The sequence below is a fragment of the Doryrhamphus excisus genome, linkage group LG1 (assembly GCF_037039965.1).
Source record: "Doryrhamphus excisus strain RoL-2023G ecotype Guam linkage group LG1, RoL_Dexc_Guam_v1.1, whole genome shotgun sequence".
NCBI classification, from domain to species: Eukaryota; Metazoa; Chordata; class Actinopteri; order Syngnathiformes; family Syngnathidae; genus Doryrhamphus; species Doryrhamphus excisus.
Window position 1 is genome coordinate 11,045,697 of NC_136357.1, and position 23,547 is coordinate 11,069,243.

Below are 23,547 nucleotides of genomic sequence, written 5' to 3' on the forward strand. Positions count from 1 at the left end.
TGGTATGATTTTCCTATATTAGGGCTATTCACTGACCTTCTCAAAGAGTATAATAGTGTACACCTTACCTGCCTACATTTTAAATGGGTTTTTATAAATGGGGCCCACGAGACTAGCCTTATTTTATGTCTTTTTGTCCCTTTTGACTTACTATAATGATAAAAAGGCAGAGTTACACTTATTTGCAGTCACACCCGTGATGTTCTTCATGTCAATGAGACAACCACGGCTACACTTTTGTGATGCTCACATACATATTGGCAGCCATTAAAGCCTGAAGTGGGGAAAAGTGAGTAAGCTTTCATGCATACAATCCTTGATTTCTCTCTCTCTCTTTCTCTCTCTCTCTCTCTCTCTCTCTCTCTCACACACACACACAGACCCCTCCCTCTCCTGTCTATGGATCTTTGGCCCTGTAAGACCCTCATGGCAAATTGCAGTACTGTATAGTCAGTGGAGGAATGAGGCTGAAGGAAGCTGCAGGCAAACACTGCTGTGGAAATACTCTGTGAGACCCCAATTTCAGGTACATTTTACCTCCATATCATTTTAAACTAAATTTTATTATATATTATTCAGATTATCATGAGATTGGCAGAATAATAATGAAATTGGCATAAAATTAGATTTTCTAAAATTAATAAATCTAGAAAGATTTTTTACATTTATTTGCAGTTGTAAACATGCATTATGTTTGTGCTGTACGTTTCTTTATTGGTTGTTGCGCAGCCCTAACGTGCATGAATGAAGCGCGTGCATGGGGAATAGTTTTAAGCACCTTCCAAACTGTTGCACCTGTCTACTATAGAGACTCGCAGTTCGCCCACTCCAGGCTGCAAGTGGATGCAGGCAAAAGGCGCGGGTCCGTGGATCAAAACCACCCGTCTTGGCGCGATGTTCCCCCAGCAGGCCGACCCCGAGGCAGCGAACGACAGTTGCCCGGGAACCACCACCATCGCCTGCAACGCCACTTCGGCGGAGGACGCGCTCCAGCTGCCCACTTTCTCCACGGCGGCCAAAGTGCGCGTCATTATTACTTTCAGCCTGTGCGTCGTGTCGGCTGTGTGCAACCTGCTAGTGCTGTGGGCGGCCAGCAAGGGCGGCAGACGCAAGTCCCACGTCAGGATTATAATCATGAACTTGACTGTAGCGGATCTGCTGGTCACGTTCATCGTTATGCCCGTGGACGCCGTGTGGAACATCACTGTGCAGTGGCAGGCTGGAGACACCGCCTGCAGGCTGCTTATGTTCCTCAAGCTGGTGGCCATGTACTCCTGCGCTTTTGTCACGGTGGTCATCAGTCTGGACAGACAGTCGGCCATTCTTAACCCTCTGGGTATCAGTGAGGCCAAAAAGAGGAGCAAGATCATGCTGACTGTGGCTTGGACCATGAGTGTCGTCCTCGCTCTTCCTCAGGTAGGACACCTCACAACTTTCTCGCACAACTTTACTGCTAAAAGAACCTGCTGCAACCCTGAAATCATGACTTGAAAATAACAACTCGATGTGAGACGGTCCAGCCAAATATCGATATTAGTGTTGTTGGTTCGATATTTTCAGTTCCTGTTTACTTCACATATATCTGTTTTTCTGTCCTTGAAGTATATTGTAAAAATGATATACTGTTTGCAAACTCAAGAAATAAGTCATTGAACTCAGGAAGGCTTTGGGGTTTAAATGAGTTTTTGCTTTTGGTTACTTATTTTACACTATTGACTTCATTTTGCACAAACAAGTGTAATAAAAGAGAATAAGGCAATAGTAATAAAAAATATTTGTAATGTAATCTAGAGATCTATAAAAGGTATATTGTTTATTAATTAATTCATTAATTTCTACCCTTTGTCCTCAAAAGGGTCGCGGGGATGCTGGAGCCTATCCCAGCTGATTTTGGTGAGAGAGGCAGGGTACACCCTGGACTGGTCGCCAGCCAATCACAGGGCACATATAGACAAACAACCATTCACACTCACATTCATACCTATGGACAATTTGGAGTCACCAATTAACCTAGCATGTTTTTGGAATGTGGGAGGAAACCGGAGTACCCGGAGAAAACCCACACATGCACGGAAAAATGATGTTGGGTTTGGTGAAGAGGTAGAGCTGGATGTCATCCACCTAACATTGAAAATGGATGTTAAACATGCGGAAAATATTGCCTCGAGGTAGAATATTGATAATGAAGAACACAGGCCCCAAGACAGAGCCCTGGGGCATGCCAGAGGAAACGGGAGATGAATGGGATCTCAGTTGAATAAACCGAGTTTGTGTCTGAAATGGTGTCAAAGGCTGTGGGCAAGTCCAGGAGGATGAGGATGGTGGGAGGACCGGAATCAGATGCCAGGAGGAGGTGGTTAGTCATTTTCAAAAGGGCTGTTCCGACACGATGTAGTGAGTGCAAAGTAGAAACCAGACTGGAATTGTTTGTGTGCGTTTTTACACAAATCTATACATGCCAATCAACAGGTGGCGCCAAACAATGACTCCCCGAGTGAGTCAAATCCATTATTTCACACACACACACACACACACACACAAACACACACACACACACGGACACAAGAAGAAATGCAGCTGCATCACAGAGCCGTGCTCGGAAAAAAAACCCCCAGCAAATTTATGATGGTTATTTTAAGATAATGGAGAATGAAACCAAGCAAACAACTAAAAAATAGAAAAAAACTTTTTAAAATTGCAGTCTATGATTTAGTTCGAGGGGGGAAACAATGCATTTTGTCTTAAAATATATATTTCCAAAAATATAAAATGGTGTACTGGCAACTTGGCAACAGTGAACAACAGGAGAGAAAATGGTGGACATTAGTTTGGCAGTAGTCGGGAAGTCCTCAGGAATGCTTTGGAGTGTGACCAATCACAGTTGTGGGTGGAATAAATTAAAACTGACGGTTTTGGAAAGCCAAGGAAACACAGTTGGAATAGGTGCAGATTATGGAAGAACTAGAAAGCTTTCTGTGCGGGTTATCATATGAAGCTGCTCTATAGGAGTCCACAACTCAATACAAAGGGTCGAAAAATTAGCATAATAGGTCCCCTTCATGAACACATATTTCTTTCCCTTTTCTGTGCATTCTATCATGAGAAAGCGAGTTATATGAACTAGCTAGCAAGCAACAGATGCCATGGGAAATACCTATTTTGATGCAAAATCCCACACAAAGAAAACAAAAAAAATACAGTGTTGCATTTACATAACTGACTTGTATATTAACAAACTACAGCGATATTAATATTGTAGCAGCTGACATGAAATATATTGCAGACTAGCACGACGCGTTGCTAATCGCTGGTCACAGACGGAAGAGTCTCCATTTCGCTACAAAGACTCAACAAGATGCCACCTTTGTAGTACAGGCAAGCCTAACTTTAGACTCAACAAACCTTGCTAACCCACTAAATTCGCTTGACAGTCCACCCCCTCAGGCCTCAGATGTCATGAAAACATTACATAATTAACTGCATAGAAATAAACATGATTAATTATGTTGATCCTGGAGGGTAAATAAAAGGCTCAGTCCTCCATCAACACAACAAACTTTGGTGGGTTTTAGTTGTACAGCAGTTTACTTTGTTTTATACTTGGATGACAGTTTGGAATGTACTGTACATATAGGAGTGGACAGGAAACAGCTGAAGAGTGAAACTTTTTTCTTGTACTACATTATTACTTAAATACTATGACATTAACATTTTTTCCCATAATATTACAACTGGGGCGGCACTGCGGTCGAGTGGTTAGCGCGCAGACCTCACAGCTAGGAGACCAGGGTTCAATTCCACCCTCGGCCATCGCTGTGTGGAGTTTACATGTTCTCCCCGTGCATGCGTGGGTTTTCTCCGGGTACTCCGGTTTCCTCCCACATTCCAAAAACATGCTAGGTTAATTGGCGACTCCAAATTGTCCATAGGTATGAATGTGAGTGTGAATGGTTGTTTGTCTATATGTGCCCTGTGATTGGCTGGCGACCAGTCCAGGGTGTACCCCGCTTCAAAAAGCTACCCCAGCTTTAAAAAAAATTACCAATTTGTAATTAAATAATATGACTTTCCGACTTTATTCTGGTTGTAATACTCTTAATACTATTGGATGTGTCTCTTCTTGTTCGTTTTGTCACATAAATGTGGAAATTAACAATCTAATTGAATTAATCATTCAGGATTTCACAATTTTAATTCATTTGCAATTTGGTAGCAGTGCAACCAGCAGTTGCAAAATGTTCTTTGCGGCGTACCAACAGTGTCATTTACGTTGTTACTAAAGCAGTGGTGGTACATGTGAGCACTGGATTTAATGACTCATTTTAAGGATGACCTGAAAGGCCATCAATGCAACCCCACATATATGACCTATATGGACGTTCAACCAAGGGATGAGGTAATCACTGAAGTAAATCTCACAGGAATGAAGTAGAAGTCGTCACAGAAGGTCTTTGGCATTATCGAGTTTGATCTCTGTGACCATGCAGCAAGTCAAGGACACAGCATTTGCGGAGGTTCAAAACAAATGAATTTTACAATTATTAGCGGCACTGATGTGCAACCTCTACAGCTCTTTGACGAAATGAAAAAATAACTACAAATTGCAAATGGAAATGCTTAGAAATTAGCCAAATCAGCCAAAATGCCAAAAAAATGAAATTAATATAGAATGATAATGATGGTCTTTTGAAAGCATGTTGTTTTAACAAGCAAAATTGCCATACTCAGCTGTTGCTGTAAAAATCATGCAGGTTACACTTGTTGTACTATTGTTTATAATGAACTCATCTCATCAGTTTGCTGCTGGGTTAATACCAGACCAGACATTTTCCTTTCCAGTGTCTCGTGCACTCCAATTCATTATTCTATCACTTCAATCATATGTGGGTTGTATTATTTCTAATCCAATGTGGTTGTGGGTGAAAAGCAAAATCATCTATTCTCTATGAATATTAATTATATCCTGAAGAATCTAGAGTTTTGAACAAAAAAACTCTGGCCCATCTTTATTCTCAGTTCAGCTGGACGAGTGTGAGTCTCAGCTGGGTCCCAGCAGACAAAAAGCGTTCCATCCCCGCTCCTCGTCACCACATGCGGACAGCTGGAGACCCTCCAGCAATGAACATTTAGTCCTTTTGGTTATTTCAGAGCAGCAAATAAGCGTGATGAAACTGCATCGTCATTTATATAGTGGGATCATGGACACATGCATTTTCAAGCATGTACTTGAATGCATCCTGCGATCTTGTATTGAGAATGAGAATGGATGAATGAACTGGAGTGGTGTGTGGGTTGAAGACACATACATTATGGTGTTGGAATTGTATTGCTGTCAGAATTAAGTTATAAAACAATGTCAGACTGTGTGAGAACGCTCCACTGTGCTTCATTTTTGTATGTGCGCCACTGTGTATGACATCGGACACGAGGCATGCTTGTTCTGGTGCGCTTGCATTAATTAGCTGTCTTCGGGCGAGAGGCGGGGTACACCCTGGACTGATCGCCAGCCAATCACAGGGCACATATAGACAAACAACCATTCACACTCACATTCATACCTATGGACAATTTGGAGTCACCAATTAACCTAGCATGTTTTTGGAATGTGGGAGGAAACCAGAGTACCAGAGGCCTGCGTGCTAACCACTTGCCACCGTGCAGCCATGTAATGTAATTAATGAAATTGATTATTTATCGGCAACATGTTTTTTCTTTGATGACCCTAAATTGGAGGTACGTTTAAAAAGCAGCTAATCCCAAAAAATGGCACGCAGTCTAAGCTAGTGAATCGTCTGCCTTGAAATAACTAATGTGTCAGAAGTTGTATTGAGAAATGTAAACATCAAACAGTGAAAATTGCTTTCACTTGTTTTTTTGTCATTTTGTGTAATTTCCACCCAAAATTAAGTAATGTAGTAAAATGTAGCCATCTTGTGAATTATTATGGTAAAATAGGATGCAACAATGCTCCTTGGAGGCTGTGGGCAAAATAGGACATCAGCTCAATCCGATGAATCGGCCACCAATCAGTATTTCCGTGAAAAATCCAGTGATCGCCATTGGCCGATAAATGCCTTTCAATACTCATAAAAAATAATAATAATCTGATCACCTGTGGCTAGAACCATATCAGCCAGAAGCGTAGATGGAGCAGGGTTGCTAATAGCTCTACCTGTTTTTTACACACTAGTAGTATCACAAAACATATTACACATTACTGATGCTGAATGCAAAAATGCTAAAGCTCCTTACCCTTGAGATGTCTTGAAGTAACCGCTTTTCTTGTAAAACTTCGTACTGTACAGTCTCCACTTCCGGATCGGATTCTGCATCCAACACATACAGTATGGCTGTATGTTAAAAGCATTTTTAAAAGAACATTTTAAAAAAGATATATTGCTGTTAATAAACCCATATAAAGTTGGCGGCACAAACCGGAAGTCTTTATATGCACTCGGCAATGGGCGAAATGGCCGTTTATTATCAGTTACAGTTAGCGGCAAAAAACGGAAGTGTTTCTATGTACTCGGCATTGTGACCAACCACAGCAGAGTGGGCGTGCCTGGAGGCGGGCGGTGAATGGAATACATTAAAACAGACTGTTTTCACAGGAACTTCTGGAAGAACGAGAAAGCTTTCTGTGCTGGTAATTGTGTGTCACGGCAGATGATAAATAATTCAAGCTTGAGGGAATGAATTGTTGTCAGTATCTAAAAAACTATAATATTGTATTACTATGAATGAATGAATGCAATCCTGTCATCCTCAAGGTGGAGTGTTGACATTTAAGGTTGCCTTTTGTGTGTGTGAATGCACACAAACCACTTTCATTTGAACCTTACCGTCAAAGTCAAGCTCCATTACCCCAAATCTATCTTTCTATTCAGCTCCAGTGCCTCTTTTGGTCTCCGTTTCTGCTTCTTTGTGTTTCAGGCAAAACAAGAAAGTCACACACATCAGCTTTGATGTGAGCAATCGACATTTTTGCCTCTTCCGGGTATATTGTGCAGCAAACAACTGTAGAGATGTATGCGCAGAGCATGCACTACGCATGGGAATGTTCGTACGCATAGGAAAATACATTTATACACAACCATTACCATGTGTACACATGTAGTATGTACTACTTGTAGTACATGTACTACTAGTGGTAGAACAGTGAAACTACAGACAAGGTTCCCAGTGCGGACAGCGGCCAGCCACATCTACCTGCAGCCAATTATGGTGCATTCTTTGGTGCCCGTTATGCCCGCACAGGGGAGTGTGGCGCATATAATGGCAAAAGCATTGGATGAGGAGGGATGTGAGTGCGAAAGCGCACATACAGTGCATCCGGAAAGTATTCACAGCGCTTCACTTTTTCTACATTTTGTCATGTTACAGCCTCATTCCAAACTGAATTAAATTAATCTCTTACCTCAAAATTCTACACAAAATACTCAATTATGACAATGTGAAAAAAGTTTTTTTTTACATGTTTTGAATTTATTAAAAATAGAAAACAAAAAAATCACATTTACATACGTAAGTATTCACAGCCTTTGCCATGAAGCTCAAAATTGAGCTCAGGTGCATCTTTTTTCCACTGATCATCCTTGAGATCTTTCTACAGCTTAATTGGAGTCCACCTGCAGTAAATTCAGTTGATTGGACATGATTTGGAAATATAATAACTGTTTATATAAGGTCCCACAGTTGAATGTGCATGTCAGAGCACAAACACCAAGCATGAAGTCAAAAGAACTGTCTGTAGACCTGCGAGACAGGATTGTCTTGAGGCACAAATCTGGGGAAGGATACAGAAAAATGTCTGCTGCTTTGAAGGTCCCAATGAGCACAGTGGCCTCCATTATTCGTAAATGGAAGACGTTTGGAACCACCAGGACTCTTCCTAGAGCTGGCCGGCCTTCTAAACTGAGCCATCAGGGAAGAAGGGCCTTAGTCAGGGAGGTGACCAAGGCCCCGATGGTCACTCTGTCAGAGCTCCAGCGTTCCTCTGTGGAGAGAGGAGAGCCTTCCAGAAGGACAACCATCTCTGCAGCAATCCACCAATCAGGCCTGTATGGTAGAGTGGCCAGACGAAAGCCACTCCTTAGTAAAAGGAACATGGCAGCCCGTCTGGAATTTGCCAAAAAGCACCTGAATGACTCTCAGACCATGAGAAACAAAATTCTCTGGTCTGATGAGACAAAGATTGAACTCTTTGGTGTGAATGCCAGGCGCCATGTTTGGAGGAAACCAGGCACTGCTCATCACCAGGCCAATACCATCCCTACAGTGAAGCATGGTGGTGGCAGCATCATGCTGTGGGGATGTTTTTCAGCAGCAGGAACTGGCAGACTAGTCAGGATAGAAGGAAAATGAATGCAGCAATATATAGAGATATCCTGGATGAAAATATTGCTGCATTCATTTTTCCTTCTATCCTGACTAGTCAAATAATGGAGGCCACTGTGCTCATTGGGACCTTCAGAGCAGCAGAAATTTTTCTGTATCCTTCCCCAGATTTGTGCCTCAAGACAATCCTGTCTCGCAGGTCTACAGACAGTTCTTTTGACTTCATGCTTGGTGTTTGTGCTCTGACATGCACAGTCAACTGTGGGACCTTATATAGACAGTTATTATATTTACAAATCATGTCCAATCAACTGAATTTACTGCAGGTGGACTCCAATTAAGCTGTAGAAAGATCTCAAGGATGATCAGAGGAAAAAAGATGCACCTGAGCTCAATTTTGAGCTTCATGGCAAAGGCTGTGAATACTTATGTAAATGTGATTTTTTTGTTTTCTATTTTTAATAAATTCAAAAATTGTCAAAAAAACCTTTTTTCACATTGTCACAATGGAGTATTTTGTGTAGAATTTTGAGGTAAGAGATTAATTTAATACAGTTTGGAATGAGGCTGTAACATGACAAAATGTAGAAAAAGTGAAGCGCTGTGAATACTTTCCGGATGCACTGTATTTGTCTTTGGATGCGCGAGTGCGTACCCGCAGACGTCCCCTCCATCAGGTGCCCAATCTCGGAGCTCAGTTCGCAGGGCGTCAATGTGATAAAACAGCAGTTGCCATGGAGATGTCCGTGGGTGAGCCCAGACAGGAGAAACAAACGTCAGGTGTCCGTAAAGAAATAATGGAGGGTCAGAGCGTCCCGCTGCAGCAATCTCTTATGTAAGCAAAGTTGATGATTCATAACAGGCACCCTTTAAATATGCACATTTTTCAGTAATAGGCCGTATTCAACCACAAAACAGCATGTCTATGAATTAATTCATTTTTTAAAGTGACAGAGTCAAGAAGACGCAGAATTCGAAATGCGATGTTGCGAGGGATGACCGAATTTATTTGATAAAGAGTATTTGTTCCGTGTATTAAATTAAGTATTGGCTCAATATTTGATCTACTGAACTGGAAATGAATGAAAATGTAAGAATACATCTACCGCTTACCAAAAGCTGTATCTTTGTCCCATTAATGGCTCATTGACAATGGCGCTGAGCTAATGGTTTTCAAATGCTTCTGAATAGATTTCATGATGATCGAGAAGGCGCCAGATCAATGCTGTACCATGTGTGCCTGCTACTCTGATTCATCGGGGGAATTGTTTCTTGAATGCTGATTTGAGGTTGCCACTGCATGAGCAGGAGCTGATGATGTACTGTACTGAGCTGCTGCTAATGTGTATTATCCAGTAAAAAAGCAGATGCATGCTTTGTTTTGCTTTATCTGCTCCTGTGTGCTTCGTACTACAGTGTGCTACTGTGTGCTACAGTACTTTTGCTGCTGTAAACCTCAAATTTCCCCTTGTGGGACGAATACACGCATTTCTTATCTTTCTGTTTCTCTCTCTTCATTACAAGAGCCCAGAATGGTTGCTGTAAGTACATTATGGATCCCTGAAGGATCCATAATTCTTTTTGTCTTCGGCACATCCTTGTTTGATTCAGAATGTGTGCACTGAATGAGTGCTGTGTGATTTAGGCAGCACTGTGCAGGAAATACACAAAAATATATGCATGTCTGATCGTCCATATTGAGTGTTGCTGTGTTAACCATGCAACAAACTTTGGACACAACTGAAACACAGTTTAAACCGCCATGCTCAAGTGACTCCATATTTCCTTAACTAATGAAACTAATTTAAGTATTCTTCATGTTGATGAAGCCTTTTACGTTGACATTTTTACCTCCGATTTCGCTTTGTGCATGTGTGTTGCAACTGTTAAAGGGATAGTTCGGGTTTGTATGACGTTATGAAGTTGTATGATACCCCCATAAGAAGTGACGTCCCACTCCCCACTTCCTGTCCTGCTTTTGAACGCATATTGTTTTCATTCATTCATTCATTCATTCATTTTCTATCGCTTTTTCCTCACAAGGGTCGCTGGGGTGCTGGAGCCTATCCCAGCTGTCTTCGGGCAAGAGGCGGGGTACACCCTGGACTGGTCGCCAGCCAATCACAGGGCACATATAGACAAACAACCATTCACACTCAAATTCATACCTATGGACAATTTGGAGTCGCCAATTAACCTAGCATGTTTTTGGAATGTGGGAGGAAACCGGAGTAAACCCACGCATGCACGGGGAGAACATGCAAACTCCACACAGAGATAGCCGAGGGTGGAATTGAACCCTGGTCTCCTAGCTGTGAGGTGTGCGTGCTAACCACCTGTCCCCAACGACAAGTTGGAACTATTTTTCCTCAGCACCGAAATCCAACCGGAACTCCGCTCAGGACTCTGTTTTCGTGTTTATCTTGATACTCTCAAGTCTGTGTTGGTTTGAAAGCATGTTGTATAAATCAGCACCAAGACTCCATACTGTCTGGTATTCTTGTCATACAGCGATTCAGCAACCTTCCGTATCTGACAGCTACAAACGTCTTCATCAGAAGAAATAGCCGAGAGCTACATCTTCTATTTTCTCCGCTGAGATGGCTGTAAGGTCTCCTCTAAATTCAACTTGTTGTTTCAGCCTTGGGCTTTAAAGGCTCTCGGGGTGTTTCACCAGGCTGGTGTCTGCCCTCAGTTTGATAATGTAGCTATTAAATTTATTAAAATACCATTACAATGTTGATTTCTTCATGTTTGTTTTTGGTTTTTGGTTTTACTGCAATATCCAAAACGTATTTGAGCGTTATAGTCACTGATTGAGCCATTTATGTGCATTCCTCAGAGGGCAAAAACAATACTGTGTCTGAAATGAGAGGACATTATCATGGGGAAACTGTTTGAGGAATTGAGGTTATGTTTTGTTTTTCACCAAACAAACGCCAACAATGACGGTTTACAACAGTTTATTTCTTCAGAAAGAATTTCAATTGGGAGTCCAGATGGCACAGCGCTCATCCCTCTGCCATGGTAAACAACTTCTAGTAGTATCAGCTAACTCAAAAGGCAGAGAAAACATATATTTTGTGCCAGCAGTCAATGTCTGCATCTTAACATGAAAGATGCACTTGACATTTCACAGTCGCAATCCAATTTACTGTCAAATGCCTTCAGGCATTCCGAGGTATCACAGGGAAAGCTCGGAAGATGTTGCATGACCACCTGCAAGCAAAAAGAACGCCTCCATCATGGAGAAGGAAAAGAGGGCGGAAATGACTTTGACACAGTTGAGACTCCGAAAGGCACAAAATAAATAAAGTGCTTTAAAATAATCGGATGACATGTTGCATGAATCACAGAGATCAATAAAGAAATAATATTTATCGAGGGCTCATAATTACTTTTGTTTGTTTATTACGGCTTTTTCCTGATTACGTACTACAGAGTCACTACATACTGATTTTGGCTTGAGCACTTTATACTGCAGATGCCCTTCCTGACGAATACCAACGATGCTTACTAGTGGAGCTTCGAACCCGTTTTCTCCGAAGTCCAGGATGCTAACCACTCCACCATGGGAGCTCGATGGCTCATAATTACTGACCTGTTTTTTGGGGCGGTTAGCATTCGATAAATCAATATATATATTATGAGGATAGCTATAGATGTGATTATCAGCATGGAACTTTTTTATGAGAAAGTAAGTTTTATAATAAGTTTTTTAAGTTAATAAGTTTTTGGGCTGCATGGCGGTCGAGTGGTTAGCGCGCAGACCTCACAGCTAGGAAACCCGAGTTCAATCCTACCCTGGGCCATCTCTGTGTGGAGTTTGCATGTTCTCCCCGTGCATGCGTGGGTTTTCTCCGGGTACTCCGGTTTCCTCCCACATCCCAAAAACATGCTAGGTTAATTGGTGACTCCAAATTGTCCATAGGTATGAATGTGAGTGTGAATGGTTGTTTGTCTATGTGTGCCCTGTGATTGGCTGGTGACCAGTTCAGGGTGTACCCCGCCTCTCGCCCGAAGACAGCAGGGATAGGCTCCAGCACCCCGGTGACCCTTGTGAGGATAAGCGGTAGAAAATGAATGAATGAATGAATTAAGTTTTATAATAAGTAGAAATATAAAAAATAAAAATAAAGATAATAAATAAATAAAATAACAAAAATAACAAATATGGAAATATGCTAAAACATATAATGAAAGTAAGAGTAAATTGGTAGTATCTGGGTGTGGATCCAAGCACTCTACCAGCAACTGATATGCCACAATTGGGATAGCAGTATGATATGCCAAATACAGTGCATCCGGAAAGTATTCACAGCGCTTCACTTTTTCTACATTTTGTCATGTTACTGCCTCATTCCAAACTGAATTAAATTAATCTCTTACCTCAAAATTCTACACAAAATACTCCATTATGACAATGTGAAAAAAGTTTTTTTTTGACATGTTTTGAATTTATTAAAAATAGAAAACAAAAAAATCACATTTACATAAGTATTCACAGCCTTTGCCATGAAGCTCAAAATTGAGCTCAGGTGCATCTTTTTTCCTCTGATCATCCTTGAGATCTTTCTACAGCTTAATTGGAGTCCACCTGCAGTAAATTCTGTTGATTGGACATGATTTGGAAATATAATAACTGTCTATATAAGGTCCCACAGTTGACTGTGCATGTCAGAGCACAAACACCAAGCATGAAGGCAAAAGAACTGTCTGTAGACCTGCGAGACAGGATTGTCTTGAGGCACAAATCTGGGGAAGGATACAGAAAAATTTCTGCTGCTTTGAAGGTCCCAATGAGCACAGTGGCCTCCATTATTCGTAAATGGAAGACGTTTGGAACCACCAGGACTCTTCCTAGAGCTGGCCGGCCTTCTAAACTGAGCGATCGGGGAAGAAGGGCCTTAGTCAGGGAGGTGACCAAGTCCCCGATGGTCACTCTTTCAGAGCTCCAGCGTTCCTCTGTGGAGAGAGGAGAGCCTTCCAGAAGGACGACCATCTCTGCAGCAATCCACCAATCAGGCCTGTATGGTAGAGTGGCCAGACGAAAGCCACTCCTTAGTAAAAGGAACATGGCAGCCCGTCTGGAATTTGCCAAAAAGCACCTGAATGACTCTCAGACCATGAGAAACAAAATTCTCTGGTCTGATGAGACAAAGATTGAACTCTTTGGTGTGAATGCCAGGCGCCATGTTTGGAGGAAACCAGGCACTGCTCATCACCAGGCCAATACCATCCCTACAGTGAAGCATGGTGGTGGCAGCATCATGCTGTGGGGATGTTTTTCAGCAGCAGGAACTGGCAGACTAGTCAGGATAGAAGGAAAATGAATGCAGCAATATATAGAGATATCCTGGATGAAAATATTGCTGCATTCATTTTTCCTTCTATCCTGACTAGTCGAATAATGGAGGCCACTGTGCTCATTGGGACCTTCAAAGCAGCAGAAATTTTTCTGTATCCTTCCCCAGATTTGTGCCTCAAGACAATCCTGTCTCGCAGGTCTACAGACAGTTCTTTTGACTTCATGCTTGGTGTCAACTGTGGGACCTTATATAGACAGTTATTATATTTCCAAATCATGTCCAATGAACTGAATTGCCTGCAGGTGGACTCCAATTAAGCTGTAGAAAGATCTCAAGGATGATCAGTGGAAAAAAGATGCACCTGAGCTCAATTTTGAGCTTCATGGCAAAGGCTGTGAATACTTATGTAAATGTGATTTTTTTGTTTTCTATTTTTAATAAATTCAAAAAATGTCAAAAAAACCTTTTTTCACATTGTCATAATGGAGTATTTTGTGTAGAATTTTGAGGTAAGAGATTAATTTAATTCAGTTTGGAATGAGGTTGTAACATGACAAAATGTAGAAAAAGTGAAGCGCTGTGAATACTTTCCGGATGCACTGTAAGTCCACTGTGATCTCCCATCATGCTTTGTGGTACTGCTGTTTAAATAAAGAATATTTGTCATTCCATGTACACCAGTGAATGTACAGTGTGTATTTAAATACAATGTGTATTTACTTGTCTGTTCTCTTCAATTTAACTGACACTTTACTTACTCCGTACTTTTTTTTTTTAGCTCCAGGTATGAAGGAGGTGCCTGTGAACACGTTTCACCCATTTTTTCCCCACAAAATATTCAGTTCTGATATTACTATTTCAAATGGTTGTAGCTTGAAAATGGTTCCAGATAAATGCATACTATAAATGGGAAAAAGAAGATAATTTCATCTCCCCTGCAATAAAAGTTTGGAACCACTGGTATAAAACCAGTTTCCTGTGGCCCGGTTTGGCCTTACCCATGGACCAGTCCGGTGGTTGGGGTGCCACCAATGTCATGTATACGTGCCTGGCTGACAGTGGTCACTCATTGTTGTTTCTCTTGTGTGCACAGATGTTCATATTCCACAATGTGACCATCACCGTCCCAGAGAACTTCACCCAGTGTACCACCCATGGCAGTTTTGTCCAGCACTGGCAGGAGACGGTCTACAACATGTTCACTTTCGCATGCCTCTTCCTCCTTCCTTTGGCCATCATGATTTTCTGCTACACAAGAATCCTCATAGAGATATCTAGCAACTGTAAGTCATAGTTTTCATTCCAAGCTTATCTGAGAGGAATATTGATTTTTCAGCACATACTGTACATTCACGTTCTATTTATAGAGCCCTTAACTATTGATCAAATGCCAATTGTACAGACATCTATGTTAAATGTACAGCATGGAAGCAGAAATTGCATTGCATAACATAATATGCTTGGTTCTATCAGTGTAAACTAGAGATTCTGGACAACCTTGCAGAAGGAGACTGCATTGCTATTACTGAGATGTAGGCTGGGAAGCTAATTGGCTGTAGCACATTGAGTGCATGTCAATTTTCTTGAAAAAAAGTGTGTTTGTTGACGTGACAAAAATTAAATACTGTACAGTTAAATCTTGTAATTAATATGTTCCAAAACATCAGAAAAAAACCCCAAAACAAAAACCATTAATCCATTCCAGACAGCCAAAAATATTACCGCAAAACACATTTTATAGAGAATAATTATAGTTTACATGACTTTCCTTTTGACTGGTAAGGACGTTTGAGGCAAAAGCTCCACTTTCTCTACCGAAATGTTGACTTACTTTAGCAGTTCCTTGATCACAAGACCAGGACAGCTTCCTGCCTGGACTTGAGCTTGGACCGGCGTGAGGTGACCGGCCGCTAGCAAGCCAAGCTAATCTCTGAAGTTCAAAGTGGTTGCCTAGCAACAATGCCACGCAAAAAGCGCAAAATGATGAATGATGAACTCTGGGTCCAGAGAAAAAAAATCAGGAGTCAGATTCATCCCTGGAATGACATATATATATATATATACATATATATATATATATATATATATATACAGTGAAGAAAATAAGTATTTGAACACCCTGCTATTTTGCTATTTCTCCCAATTAGAAATCATGGAGGGGTCTGAAATTTTCATCGTAGGTGCATGTCCACTGTGAGAGAGATAAACTAAAAAGAAAAATCCAGAAATCACAATGCATGATTTTTTAACAATTTATTTGTGTGATACAGCTGCAAATAAGTATTTGAACACCTGTGTATCATCTAGAATTCTGACCCTGAAAGACCTGTTAGTCTGCCCATTAGAAGTCCACCTGCACTCCATGTATCATCCTGAATCAGATGCACCTGTTTGAGGTCGTTAGCTGCATAAAGACACCTGTCCACCCCATACAATCAGTAAGACTTTAACTTGTAACATGGCGAAGACCAAAGAGCTGTCCAAAGACACCAGAGACAAAATTGTACACCTCCACAAGGCTGGAAAGGGCTACGGAGCAATTACCAAGCAGCTTGGTGAAAAAAGGTCCACTGTTGGAGCTATCATTAGAAAATGGAAGAAGCTAAACATGACGGTCAATCTCAATCGGAGTGGAGCCCCATGCAAGATATCACCTCGTGGGGTCTCAATGATTCTAAGAAACGTGAGGAATCAGCCCAGAACTACACGACAGGACTTGGTCAATGACCTGAAAAGAGCTGGGACCACCGTTTCCAAGGTTACTGTAGGTAATACACTAAGACGTCATGATGTGAAATCATGCATGGCACGAAAGGTTCCCCTGCTTAAACCAGCACATGTCAAGGCCCGTCTTAAGTTTGCATATGACCATTTGGATGATACAGAGGAGTCATGGGAGAAAGTTTTATGGTCAGATGAGACCAAAATAGAACTTTTTGGTCATAATTCCAATAAGCGTGTTTGGAGGAAGAAGAATGAAGAGTACAATCCGAAGAACACCATCCCTACTGTGAAGCATGGGGGTGGTAGCATCATGCTTTGGGGGTGTTTTTCTGCACATGGGACAGGACGAGTGCACTGCATTAAAGAGAGGATGACTGGGGCCGTGTATTGTGAGATTTTGGGGAACAACCTCCTTCCCTCTGTCAGAGCATTGAAGATGGGTCGTGGCTGGGTCTTCCAACACGACAACGACCCGAAGCACACAGCCAGGAAAACCAAGGAGTGGCTCCGTAAGAAGCATATCAAGGTTCTAGCATGGCCCAGCCAGTCTCCAGACCTGAACCCAATCGAAAATCTTTGGAGGGAGCTCAAACTCCGTGTTTCTCAGCGACAGCCCAGAAACCTGACTGATCTAGAGAAGATCTGTGTGGAGGAGTGGGCCAAGATCCCTCCTGCAGTGTGTGCAAACCTGGTGAAAAACTACAGGAAACGTTTGACCTCTGTAATAGCAAACAAAGGCTACTGTACCAAATATTAACATTCATTTTCTCAGGTGTTCAAATACTTATTAGCAGCTGTATCACACAAATAAATTGTTAAAAAATCATGCATTGTGATTTCTGGATTTTTCTTTAGTTTATCTCTCTCACAGTGGACATGCACCTACGATGAAAATTTCAGACCCCTCCATGATTTCTAAGTGGGAGAAATAGCAAAATAGCAGGGTGTTCAAATACTTATTTTCTTCACTGTATATATATACATAGATATATGAGGATGAATGACAGGGAAGCCGCTGTAGGAGCAACTGCAGAAAATCAAGACAAGATCTAAGAAACCTGCTACCACAAATTGAATGTTTACAATCACACAATAATAAATGAAAGTTAGTTACTCTGAAATAAAACTGGATAAGAAAGAGATTCATGACGACAGCAAGAATCTTTGGGAAGACAATATAGCACTACTGAAAGATATTAAAATTCTGCAAAAGTTTGAAACAAAGAAGCAAAGGAAAGAAAATCACTGAGCAATGGAGGTTCTACACGCCTCACCATTAGGTGGAGAAAAGGAGACAGATACGAGTTGTTCATTGTTCTGTGTGATCTATGAAAACAGGCACACATTCAATGGCCTGATGCTTTATGTGAACGGACATACAAAAGTTATCATGTCCGTCTTGGTACAGGCCTATTTTGATGATTTTGACAGATTTTTCAAGGCACATAGAATATTGTGTTCTTGGGCTACCAAAAGAAAGATTACACTCTCGTCTTTCATCAGAAAAAAAGTTCATTTCTACCTTTTTCAACCTGACGCTCAGCAAAAAAAAAAATGCTTGTGCTGTCTTGCAGTGCTCTCCAGAGACGTTCATCTCCGCCGGTCCCACAACAACATCCCCAAAGCTCGAATGAGGACTCTCAAGATGAGTGTTGTCATTGTGACTTCATTCATTATTTGCTGGACCCCTTATTATCTGCTGGGTCTGTGGTATTGGTTATTTCCTGAAAAAATGGAGGAGACTGTTTCCCATTCTCTCACTCACATGCTGTTCATCTTCGGCCTCTTTAACGCATGCCTCGATCCCATCACTTATGGTTTGTTCACCATTCATCTCCACCAGGGCCTGAAGAGATATTGCCGAGGCTCCAACACACAGATCACTTCCGAAAACAACAACTGTCTCATGCACATGACTCGCCTGTCGTCCCGCAGGCACATGGCCACAGGTGGCCAGCACATGGACATCGAGGAAAGAAGCGACGACAGCAGCACGAAAAGTGGCTTGAGGCCAGCAATGCCTGTTAGCGAGGTCTAATGGCTTAAAGGCCTCACAATGACCACAATCTCAGTCTCATAATCAGCATGTTCAGCTTGGCATTTCAATGAAAAACACGGAGGACGCTCAAATTTTTCATTGTTCGTTTTCTGCCTGAACCACTCTAGTAATCATGGTGTATTATTCTGCAGACAGACACATGTGACATTTGAAAAGATTCCACAAACCACTGTCGAGTGATGTGTGCCACTGCCCATTTGAAAGTCCCCCCCATCCCAGTCACTGGCAACCCCCTCCATACCCCGCCCTCCATGTGTATGTACATCACATCGAGTCATGTTCATGTTACAGTTATGGTACCTTCCGTCTTTATACCACCTGAAACATTATTACCACACGTCAAATGGAGTGTTACCTTTAATGACAGTGACAGATGATTAACCAGAGTGTAAAACTAAACATATCTGTATGTGTTGCTATGGTAACTACATCCTGGAAAGTCTGCAAGTCACCAACTATCATATGCCAAAGCAACAGTTGCAAACATCAACATCACAAGTGTATACCTTGATTTGGGTTGAAATTTCCAAAAGAATTAATAAGAATATGTTTGTTAAAAAAGTTGTATGTCGGTTTATACGTTAGACAACTTTGTTTATGAAAATGGACACGTGATAGCAAAGTCAATTGAATGGAATTCAACATTCAAATTCAATGGAAAGTTCCAGTTACCACCATTTGCTGTATAAATGCTTTTCCACTGCACAACGGTGCTCGACCTGCCTCGGTTTGGGACAGTCTGCTTCAAAATAGTACAAAGCGGAAAACTGTGAAAACCAAGCCACACAGATTGCATCAGTTGGAATGAAACACGCAAACAAATACACACAGTTTTCGCTGGAACCACGAAATCGATAGAAATACACCTGAATAGGTGCAGATTCTGGAAGAACCAGAAAGCCTTCTGTGCGGGTTATTGTGTGTAGCTGCTCTTTAGCAGTTTACAACTCAATACAAAGGGGCGAAAAATTTGCACAATAGGACCCCTTTAAGAATACGACAATCAACAAATATGCACATAATCACTCGGTAATGTCATCAAAACAAACATATACATGCAAAAACTATGGGATATATAACTATATTATTTAAATAAAACAATGGCCCATAGATCCAAAATTGATGTGCATTTACATAAAATTCAATGTACTTATTTACAAACGTGTGTGTATTTTTTTTCTGCACCTGAAACCTTCCCACAGCCCTGTTCAGCCCTGCCCACGGCACGGTGGTTGGGGACCCACAACCATGAACTTGAAAGCAAAGCAGAGACTTGTGTATGTATGTGTATCCTCAAATGTTACAATGACAAATCTTTCAATAATACCTCATAGTTTGTAGTACGCTCCAAACAGTATTGAAAATGTTAAGGCTTCTTTTCCGTGTTTTTTTCAAATGTTTGTTTTCCATGGTTTCCTATGATCAATGCATGCGTGCAATATGTCACATTACCAAAAAGTGAATGTCACAACATGATCGTTATTGATCATGTCAGCCTTTTTTTCCAAGAAAATGTAATGTTGTTGATGTGTTTTAGCTGAGTACTCGGATATTCCGACATCAATTGTGTGTATCACCACATTGTGTCATAAAGGAAAAGTCATAATTTGTTGATTCTATCTTATATGTTTGATGGGGTGTTGTGGAGTAATTTGTGTTTATTTCCGTGATTAGAGTTTTTTTAAAGGTATTTATTTTAAACAGAATATCCTTGCCGTTGGAATTAGTTTTGCTTTGTTTACAATGTTTTAAGATGTGTTTGCATGCTATTGGTTTTGTTTCATATTGTCAATGAAGCTGTTGTAATGTTGTTGTAATGTGTTTATTTATTGAATAAAAACAATATCTACCGATTGATACAGAAAGTAACAAGATTCCTATTTTGTATGTCTCTGCCACTATATGAGGAAATAGTGTAATGTTCTACAATACAAATGGTCTGGGTGGAGTGTTGTATGATTTTGAGTACACCGAATGTAAACCACTTACGTTTTAACAAACTCGACCTTTTGCACTCCCAATGCTTGTTGAACAGTCTTTGTGTAATTGCAACAGAGCTAATAGAGGAGCCTTTTGTGTCCAGGTGGAACACGACTTCAATTTGTATAATTTACCTCATCACATGGAACACTTTGTCACACATAATGAGTACATGCATCACAGGCGTGAAGAACTCATCTTCTTCCGTAAATGTTCCATCAAATTAAAAACAGTAGCTTTCTATTCCTGGAGAATGCACCACCTGTGACAAGTGACAGAATGCAGATAACAACTACATGCTAAGGTATTCACTGTAAAACACTTGATGGTACTTGTTAAGGCCAACTTCCCTTAGCTGTGATGAATGATACGTTCATTAAAGTTGACAAACTGAAAGGGGCTTCACTGCTCAGTGACACTGTGGAAAGCAAACGTGACAGGCTGTGGGGCCATGTTTCACTCATTGACTTAATCTTGTGTATCCAATGGCAATTATAGAGCAGAAACGGGAGACATACAGTTTCCTATGCATTCATCAAAATGTTAAGACTAGTTGAAAAATAGCTAGAATTTACCCTTTGCACATTTGGATCTTGATAAGGTTTTAAGTCGAGCTACAATATCCAAAAGCAAGAAGGAGTTTGACCAAAAGCACTTTGAAAAAAGCAATTTTTGAAAAAGGCATCAAAAGTTTAAGATCATTGCTCAAAAAATTACCAAAAACTCTCCAAATCAGAACAATAACATTTCTCAGTTCACGTTCTTGTTAATTTTTCTTGTTAAATACCTCAAAAATTGGTTTGGGCATGCTTGATGAGAGTTTCCAGGGGGCTATTGAGAACATTGCTCCAATCTGGAACTGATGGCCTTCCCTTGCCATCCATCCCCAAATGTTCTCTATGGGATTTAATTCAGGGGAACATGCAGGATAGTTCAAAAGAGTGATGTTATTCTACCCGAAGAAGTCCATGGTCAAGCCAGCATTGTGAACTACAGCGTGAACTACAGCTCCAATATCTGCACGTAACCACCGGCCGTTTGACGACCCTGCGCCACCTGATACTCCAGAAAAAAAATCAACTTTACTATGATGCATATCCTCATTATGCTGGAGCCTATCCCAGCCGACTGTAGGACATGTTAGACCTCATTAGAACCTCATTAGATTATGCTAACTTTTCTTCCTCTTCCTAATAGAGGGAAAATACGAAACAATCACAGCACAATTACTATGTTTTATGTTTAATATAATGGGGATTTCTACAAGGAAATCAAGGAAAACTCTGCAGAGGTTAATATGTTTCACTTCCTCTCACTCTGGGAATTCATGGTTTGTACTGAATATAAATGTTGAGCCGCACTGCAGCATAATCACAGCCAGGTTTCATTTACCAGCAATGATTAAGAAATGTTCACTGCTTAGCTGGAAATACGGCCAAATTGTTGTGTATATTATTTTCAATATATCATCTGGCTAACCACAAAACACGTTGCCGTCACATGACCAGACGTGAGCGTTGAAAACAAGCCAACATAATATCTGAATATTTAAGTGTCATCTGGACAATTTGGAGTCACCAATTAACCTGGCATGTTTTTGGAATGTGGGAGGAAACCACACACAACATGTGGAGAACATGCAAACGCCACACAGAGATGCCCAAACAGAGAATGGAATCCAGGTAAATACTACACGCATGCCACACAATCTTTTTGTACATGTATTTTTTCACTTGCATGGCCGTTAAGCCTAGAAAAAAAATCATACATAATAAAGGTTTGGTGCTGACAATTAACATTCATTTATCTATCTTATTCAAGGTCAAGGGTGAGCTGGGGACTTTTGAGAAGCAGGGTTACATCCTGTCACTGGTCCAAGTAAGAGCACTAGACAAATACTTCAGTTTAACTTCAGTTTACCTATGGGGTTTGGACCGTTTGTCATTCATTTTCTGCTGCTTATCTTATTTCAGATCATGGATGAGTTGGAGCCTATGCAGACCTTTGAGCAAGGCTGCCTATCAATCATATGGCAGATAGAAGCTGTCAGAGGAGGGCTTTCCCCTTGGGGGGCTGCCACAGAGTGACGGGATCAGACACCCGCAGGGATGTTTGGCTTCTTCACACAGAGATAAGTCAGTTGAGGACATTTGTGCATCTGATCAGGATGCAGATATTGCCAATTGTGTGTTTTTATGTGTGTAACCTATGTATTAGCAGTCTGCTCTACAGTTATTAGTTACTTGAATGGATGGAGAGGAAGGAGATCCAAGTGCTGCACTGCACCGTGAGAGAATAAAATACATTGTCCCCTTGACATGATAAAATCCATCCATCCATCCATCCATCCATTTACTATGCCACTTGTCCTCACTAGGGTTACAGGGTATGCTGGACAAACAACCATTCACACTCACATTCATACATATGGACAATTTGGAGTCGCCAATTAACCTAGCATGTTTTTGGAATGTGGGAAGAAAACTGGGTACCCGGCGAAAACCCATGCATTCACGGGGAGAACATGCAAACTCCACACAGAGATGCCCCTGAACATGACATCACCTAAATACAACACACATTGCCAAAAGGCAGAGCAAATTTCAGCTTCAGCCTTTTTATCAGCTTGTTTCGCCATTGCATGCTTCTATTTTCTCACCTGTTCCACCACCGTCCCTCCCCAGGAGGACCAGGAGGATGTTGCTCTGAGCTTTATATGCCCAAATTAGATGAAGGCAGATGTTTATCTTTTTTTTTCCCTACAAGGCTACTTTTATCACAGTGCAGCAGGAAGCTACACTCTCAGATTACAGATGAGCACCACTATGACTCTTGACAACATATTTTGCATACATTACACAGCAATCATGATGTCATATATTACACATTTTCCGAAACTGCTGAATAAAAACCTGAGAAAGGAATCAAACTTTAAAGTTGAGGTTCACTCAAAATGGTCATATATTTTGTAGAGTTCAAGTACCCTGCGACCCTAATGAGGATAAGTGGCATAGAAAATGGATGGCTGGATGGAGTTTAAGCACTGCTACATCATAAAAGACGTGGAAAACGATAACAATGTTAAAGGGAAACTGCACTTCAGAAAATGCCCATGATTCACAATCTTCTTCATATATT

The 23,547-nt window shown here is 41.1% G+C and overlaps 1 protein-coding gene across 1 annotated transcript; it reads left to right on the forward strand.

Moving 5' to 3' along the window:
* The first annotated feature begins 381 nt into the window (after positions 1-381).
* On the forward strand, positions 382-20,224 carry gnrhr4 (gonadotropin releasing hormone receptor 4). The gene is made up of 4 exons (XM_078789941.1): positions 382-526; positions 809-1,416; positions 14,740-14,929; positions 17,945-20,224. The coding sequence occupies exons 2-4, from the start codon at positions 844-846 to the stop codon at positions 18,406-18,408; spliced, it is 1,227 nt and encodes a 408-aa protein (XP_078646067.1). The 5' UTR covers positions 382-526; positions 809-843; the 3' UTR covers positions 18,409-20,224.
* Positions 20,225-23,547: the final 3,323 nt, after the last annotated feature.